The 7830-nt window shown below is 44.6% G+C and overlaps 1 protein-coding gene across 1 annotated transcript in view; it reads left to right on the forward strand.

Annotated features, from left to right (window-relative positions):
* PLEKHB2 (pleckstrin homology domain containing B2) overlaps nt 1-7830 on the forward strand; it is a 28945-nt gene that overhangs the window by 5839 nt on the left and 15276 nt on the right. Inside the window, exons 2-4 of the mRNA XM_003797287.3 lie at nt 1789-1833; nt 5618-5770; nt 6326-6428. Of these exons, the coding sequence (XP_003797335.1) occupies nt 1797-1833; nt 5618-5770; nt 6326-6428 (293 nt within the window). The 5' untranslated portion in view covers nt 1789-1796. The remainder of the gene's footprint in view (nt 1-1788; nt 1834-5617; nt 5771-6325; nt 6429-7830) is intronic.

Below are 7830 nucleotides of genomic sequence, written 5' to 3' on the forward strand. Positions count from 1 at the left end.
TGGATTTCCAAGACTGCTCTCCAGTTTCTCCTTGCCATTCTTTGAGACCCTCACCCGAGCCCCACCTGAGGGAAACACCAAGGAAAACATAGGCATAATATCTAGTGAAAGGACATCTGCCTGGCAGCCTGTCTTGTGCAGCAGTGCTCCAGTTGTGTGGCACATTGTCTGTGGCTCATTTTTTGAGGTATAAATAACTTTACAGTATATATCTTTATACATATGTTGGCGAATCTCTGCACAGATGTCAGCAAGGCACATTGTTAGTGATGGAACTTTACTGGGTCAAAGTGTATCTGGCTTGGCACCCGTAGTTCAGCTATTGGGGTGCCAGCCACATACAGTGGGGCTGGCAGGTTCAAACCCAGCCTGGGCCTGCCAAACAACGATGACAACTACAACAAAAACAATAGCCGGGCATTGTGGTGGGCGCCAATAGTCCCAGCTACTTGGGAGGCTGAGGCAAGAGTTTGAGGTTGCTGTGAGCTGTGATGTCATAGCACTCTACCAAGGGTCGACATAGTGAGGCTCTGTCTCAAAAAGAAAAAAAAAAAGTACTGTATCTGAATTCTCAAAGTTTGGGTAGAGTTTGTCAAATTTCCCTCCAGAAAGGTTGCAGCTGATAATCTTTCTTATCATCACCTTTTCTGCTTACTGCCGGTGTCATAGAGTTTTGATTTGTGTCCATCTGATAGGTAAAATGGTTAACTCTATAGTTTGATTTTTATCTTTTGAATTGAGAGAGAAACTTCTTTGGAGTTTTTGGTCATTTTATTTCTTTTTCTATGAATCACCAAATGATTGCCTTTTCTTTTTTTTTTTGAGACAGAGCCTCAAGCTGTCCCCCTGGCTAGAGTGCCATGGCTTCACTGCTCACAGCAACCTCCAACTCCTGGGCTAAAGCGAGTCTCCTGCTTCAGCCTCCCAAGTAGCTGGGACCACAGGCGCCCGCCACAATGCCCGGCTATTTTTTCGTTGCAACCATTATTGTTGTTTGGCAGGTCTGGGCTGGATATGAACCCGCCACCTTAGGTGTATGTGGCTGGCGCCTTAGCCACTTGAGCCACAGGCACCAAGCCGAGTGCCTTTTCTTATAGTCAGCTTTGTAAGTAAAGGAAATAGATCACCATATGGTTGTAAATATTTCTTCTAATTTGTCATTGGTTTTTTTGACTTTTTTCCATAATAGATTTTTATTTCTGTGTAGTTGAATTTATCAGTCTTTTTTTTTTTTTTTTTGTAGTTTTTGACCAGGGCTGGGTTTGAACCCACCACCTCTGGCATATGGGGCCAGCACCCTACTCCTTTGACCCACGGGTGCCGCCCTATCAGTCTTTTCTTGATGACTTCTGGTTTTCTTCCCTGACCTGGACACTCTGCCTGTTGCCTCTAGCGCAGCACACTGGGCCACATAGTTCCCCACCGGGCATGCTAGGTATGAAGCTGTGGCAGCCGAGCCCCAGAGCTGTAGGACACTGGCATGCTGTGAGAAGGCCCCGGTTGTTGACGGAGCTAAATTTAGTGTCCCTAGCGCTGCTCCCTGTCTGTTGAGCAGAGTTAACCACAGTAGGGTGTGCAGGCTGGTGAGGCGGAAGCCTCGAGTGTGGGGGGCCGGGAGGTGGCATGGACACCAGACGTGGTATTGAGTAAATGCCAGGTGGCTGGTGAGGTGAAATGGCTTTGGGCCCTTCCTCGCCTGACACTGAAAGAGATTATGATTGAGATTTAGACCGCACATGGTGTTATCTTTCTGGGTGTGATTTTGAACCTGCCTGTTCTGTCCTGTAGGTGAAGAGATGGCGTTTGTGAAGAGTGGATGGTTGCTGCGACAGAGTGAGTATGGGACCCACGACTGCATCCAGCTGTGCCTTAGGGCGCATCTTTATTTCTGTTTGCTGAAATAGATGACATTTAAAAACAAATCATAAAGTCTTATTATCATGTTGGTGCCCTGATTTCCTCTTGGATGATTTTAGAGTGTGGTGAACTGTTTCTACACTCAGGGAACTCCCCGTTGGGTTGCCGAGTAGACAGAAACCGGGAAGGGATGGCAGCCCTTGCTTATTTCTCCTGCCAGCTGCTTATTACTCATGGTTGACCTGAGACTGCCTGAATCTAATCATGCTCAGCTGATAACGTTGGCGTGGGGGTACTGGGCTCTTTGCCTGTCTCATTTGGAGATTGAGCAGTGACTCAGATTCTGAAATAATGTAGTCTTTGTTTTTACATGGATGAAGACTTGACCTGAGGGAATAAACTTTTATAGAACCTGAACTTTTGTATCTTCAGAAGGACTCCAGAGAAGAGACTCAATTCCTTATTCCTGGGATTGAGATGCACTTTGCTCAGCTCGTCTGTGGGCCTTGCATGTACTGTCTGCTTGTCTCTCTGGGGCTGCTACTCCATGTGGTGTTCATAGTGTGCTTTAACACAAGAGCCAGTTCGGGGAAAAGTGACATATATTATTTGTGATTACTAAAAAAACTGAACACATACTGTTTATTGGTCAGAGAGATGAATTTATGTTTGAGGGATATCTTCAGAAGTTAGCTAAAGTTGAGTATAGCAATGAATCAATTGCATTTCTTAGATGGTTTATAAAAACTATTGTTTATGTCTGGGTGCTGTAGCTCACTTCTGTAATTCTAGCACTCTGGGAGGTAGAAGTGGGAGATCCCTTGAGCTCAGGAGTTCGAGACCAGCCTGATCAAGAGTGAGACCCTGTCTCTGAAAAGTAGAAAAATTAGCTGAGAGTTGTAGTGCTCACCTGTGGTTCCAGCTGCTTAGGAGGCTGAGGCAGGAAGATTGCTTGAGCCCAGGAGTTAGAGGTTGCTTTAAGTGAGGCTGACACCATGGCACTCTAACCTGGGCTGTAGAGTGAGACTCCGTTTCAAAAAAAGAAAACCCAAGAAACAAAAAAACCAATAGTGAACAAATCTATGCTTCCCATCAGTGCTTAATGTGGTGATACTCAGACTTTTCATTGTCCTGGTCCATGTTTCAGAAGTGTATATTCAGAAATTTTGTAACCCCATCCGCGGATGTGTGGGTTGATTTTCGTTTGCTGAAACCAGAAGTATCAATTCCATTAAAATTGAAATAAGATATATTTCATTTCCTTGGGTCACAGAGCTGTATACACATGTAGTTACATGTAGGCAAAGCAATTGCCAGGACTTTTCCTGCCATTGCTACATAGACCCTTGGGACCCAGTATTTGACTTCTGCAGGACAGCCTGATTTGGTATTTTACAGCTAGAGTTTTTTTTTTTTTTTTTGAGACAGAGCCTCAAGCTATCCCCCTGGGTAGAGTGCTATAGCATCACAGCTCACAGCAACCTCCAACTCCTGGGCTCAAGCGAGTCTTCTGTCTCCGCCTCCTAAGTAGCTGGGACCACAGGCGCCCGCCACAACACCCGGCTATTTTTTGGTTACAGCGTCATTGTTGTTTGGTGGGCCCGGGCTGGTTTCGAACCCGCCACCTTAGGTGTATGTGGCTGGCGCCTTAGCCACTTGAGCCACAGACGCCGAGCCACAGCTAGAGTTTTGATGGTGGGTAGAACTCCCTGCCTTGGTGATTCTGCCTGTGTGCAGCCGTTTGGTAGTTTCTACACAGCTCAGTTGCTGCCAGTCAAAGGGATGCTGGGTCTCTCCTATTAGTCAGTTTGGGCAAGTGCTGTGGCAGTCCCTCTGGGGAGGAGGATGTCTGATGCTGGTGGGAAGGCTGGATGTTGCTTGTTTGGTTGAGAGCAGTAGCAGGCATGGGAGTGTAAAGGGAATGGAGTTTGTGCATGTTGGCCAAGAACAGGGTGGGGTGTGCAGTGGGTGAGGAAGGTGCAGGGTGACCTGGAGTGAAACTGGCCTCTTACTCTTTGGCGGGGGTTTTCTTTTCTAACAGACGAGGAAATTTCAGCTTTATAAAGTTAAATGTCTGGTCTAAGATGACAAATGAAGGGATGAATTCTCAAACTGACAGAAATGTATGAGGTGGTAAGATGGGCACAGGGTGAGAGTTGGGGCCCTTGGTCTGGGTTCAGGGTCCTGCTATGTTCATTTGTCTGGCTTCTGAGCCTGTCTCTGTACCTGCATCAGGAAGGCAGCCCCCTTCTACCCAGGGGGCTTCCTATAAGGGAAATGTTAAGAGAGAGTATACATGACAGCTCTTCACAATAAAGAATTCAGTATTTTTCCAAGAGAGGAAGGTTGTATTTTTACTTGCATATAGAGACTTTACAGTTCAGCATTTTCTGATAATTTAGCAAATTTAGACTAGGTGTGGTGGCTCATACCTGTAATCCTAGCACTCTGGGAGGCCAAGACGGGTGGATTGCCCTGTGCTCATAGGTTCGAGACTAGCCTGAGTAAGAGTGAGACACCATCTCTAAAAAAATAGCTGGACGTTGTGGTGGGCACCTATATTCTCAGTTACTTGAGAGGCTGAGGCAAGGGAATCGTTTGAGCCCACGAGTTGGAGGTTGCTGTGAGCTATGATGCCATGGCATTCTTCCCAGGGCAACAAAGTAAGACTCTTGTCTAAAAAAAAAAAATTAGCACATTTAGTTAGATACCAGGAAAGTTTTAAAAGTTTAAAGTTGGCTTGGCACCAAACAACAGTGACAACTACAACCAAAAAATAGCCGGGTGTTGTGGCAGACGCCTGTAGTCCCAGCTACATGGGAGGCTGAGGCGAGAGAATTGGTTAAGCCCAGGAGTTGGAGATTTCTGTGAGCTGTGATGTCACGGCACTCTACCTAGGGTAATAGCTTGAGGCTCTGTCTCAAGAAAAAAAAAAAAAATTTTTTTTTTAAAGTTTAATTCTATATGGGGAATTAAATGTTTGTTAGACGTGTTTCATTTATTTAACAGAAAAGTATTTTTTAAAAACTTTCAAAGTAGGCCAGCACAATGGCTCACACATGTAATTCTAGGACTTTGGGAGGCTGAAGTAGGAAGAAAATCACTTGAAGCCAGTAGTTCAAGACCAGGTTGAGCAACATAGACCCTATCTCTAGAAAACATTTTTTAAATTAGCTGGGTGTGATGGATGCTTATAGTCCCAGCTATTTGGGAGTCTGAGGCAGAAGGATTGCTTGACTCTAGGAATTTGAAGTTTTAGTGAGGTATGATAGTGCTCCTGTGTTCTAGCACAGACGGTAGTGTGAGACACCGTTCCTTCGGAAAAAAAGGTTTTGGGCATTCTTAGTTTGCAGCCTTTAGGTGTCTGTGGTTGTGTTGCATGTGGCCTGGGTATGGTATAGGTGGTCAGGGCATCAGGGGCTGCTTTCACTTATTTTGGGTGGACTGGTTTGGGGAATTCTATGCAGGTGTATCTGGGGGTCAGGGGAAAGTTGCATTTCTTCTGTGAGTAAGAGATCACAGTCCTTGTTCTTTTGGTTCAGCTTGGTGCTATGTTGCATACCTATAGTCCCAGTTACTCAGGAGACTGAAATGGGGGGATTGCTTGAGGCTGTGATGTGGTATAAAGTTGGAAAACTTCAGCTTATTTATCCTCATAGCCACCGTACTCCAGACTGGACTATATAGCAAGACCCTGTCTTATAAAAAAAAAAAAATCAAATTGGTGTTGGAATTGAGAGGAAAAAACCATTTTTTTCAGGTACCATTTTGAAACGCTGGAAGAAGAATTGGTTTGATCTGTGGTCGGATGGTCACCTGATCTATTATGATGACCAGACCCGTCAGAGTATCGAGGACAAGGTCCACATGCCAGTGGATTGCATCAACATCCGCATGGGGCACGAATGTCGGGGTAAGCTGGCTCGCCCTGGCCGATTTCCGTCATCTGTCCTCCCCAACCTTCCGTTCTTGATGAGAGCTGGATCCTCTCCCCTGTTCTGCTTTCATTAACAGACTGAAGAAAGCCTCAGAGAGGGGCACCCACAGTTGGACTCCAGGCCCAAATGGTTGGGGCAGATACAATCCCCTGTGCATTATTTCCACCAGTCCATGGCCTTCTCTTACTGAGAGGGAACCAGAGTGGTGGGAATCCTAAGAAGGATGAGGCCACCCTAGACCATATTAAACTGGGATGTTTGATGGTAATGCCAGTTGATTTCTTAAAATCTGTGATGTCTGTTTCTAGAGGTATTCCTTATATTCATTTTAAAGGAATGAATGTTGTGGAAGGTCCTCCTTGCAGCTAGTTGGCTTGCTGTGTTCTTTCTGCCCTCTTGGGTAGGCCAAGGGGTCTTAGATGTAGCACTTGGTCTATTGTTTAGTCCTTTGCTTATCGGAGCTGTTAGGTCTTAGAATATGTAAGAATAAGTCCTTAAAAAAATCCTTTCTTCTGCTTTTTCTTTTATAGATATTCAGCCTCCAGAAGGGAAGTCAAAAGACTATATGCTGCAGATTGTTTGCCGAGATGGGAAAACTATCAGTCTTTGTGCAGAAAGTACAGATGATTGTTTGTAAGTTTTGGTTTCTTATGTCTTTAATTTAAAATGTATTTTCAGTTTTAACTTCCAGTTATCAGAAAGGGAAAAGAATGGGAGTGGAGTTTTCCTTTGGGCAGCAGAATAAGGGACTCAGTGCACATGTGAGAGGAACGGAACAGGGCTTCTCCCGATTCTAATCTCTGCCCCTCTAGGACTGCCTGGGCAGATCCTGTTGTGCTGAAGTGGCAGGGAGTAAGAGCAGTCTCTCTGCACTCTCTTTTTTCATTATTAGATTCACACTGGGTAATGGGCATAGTGGAATGATTTCTTAAATCTTGTTCTTTTTATATAAATGTCTTTTTAAAAAGCCCCCACAACTGTATTATGCAGCTTTTTCCTTTGTTTAGTGGTCCTTGCTCCATCTGCCATCTCTGAGGAAACCCAACGTTATTAATCCTATTAATTTTGCCATTGATGTTTGATCAGAATCTTGAAAACAGGGACCGAATACAAGTTGAGGAAAAGAATTTTTTTTTCTGTCTACTTTGTACCACTTCAGTTAGGTAACTCTGGATGTTGTGAGAAATTAGTAACAGATTACTAACATAATCTTACATGCATGACATTTTCATAAAATCCTATAGACCAGTGGGTCTCAACCTGTGGGTCACCATCCCTTTGGGGGTCGAACGACCCTTTCACAGGGGTTGCCTAAGACCTGCATATCAAATATTTACATTACGATTCATAACAGTAGCAAAATTACATACAGTTATGAAGCAGCAATGAAAATAATTTTATGGTTGGGAGTCACCACAGCATGAGGAACTGTATTCAAGGGTCGCAGCATTAGGAAGGTTGAGAACCGCTGCTCTAGCCCGATCGTCAAGTGCCTGTCCTGCACTCGTGTTCCTGCTCACCCTCATTATTCGCGTTCCCATGCCACGCTCTGGGTTTATTTTAAATTCCAGAAGAAGCTTTTCTACAGTGTTCTGATTTATATTGGTGACTCTTAAATGGCACATTCTGAAGAGTTGGGGGGCTTCCTAGAGAATGATGGAGAAGTGACCACGTGTCAAGCTCATTTGCTACTCCTTAAATTGAAGCTCTGTTACTACTGTTTAATAATGTCAATTAACACATGTTGAACACTTCACACTGGTCACTGAGTTAACTGCCTTTACAGATGATGTGTTATCCCCACCGTGTCTTACGAGGTGGATTGCTGTTCTTATTGTTACAAAAAATGGAGGCATAGAGAATTTCAATAATTTCTGTATCAGGCTCAGTGCCCTTAGCACAGTGGTTACGGTGCCAGCTGTATGCACAAAGGGTGGTGGGTTCAAACCTGGCCCGGGCCAGCTAATGACAATGACAACTAAAAAAAAAAAAAAATAGCCGAGCTTTGTGGCAGGCACTTGTAGTCCCAGCTACT

Source organism: Otolemur garnettii, unplaced genomic scaffold (genome assembly GCF_000181295.1).
Source record: "Otolemur garnettii isolate 467f Iridium unplaced genomic scaffold, OtoGar3 scaffold00114, whole genome shotgun sequence".
Taxonomy (NCBI): Eukaryota; Metazoa; Chordata; class Mammalia; order Primates; family Galagidae; genus Otolemur; species Otolemur garnettii.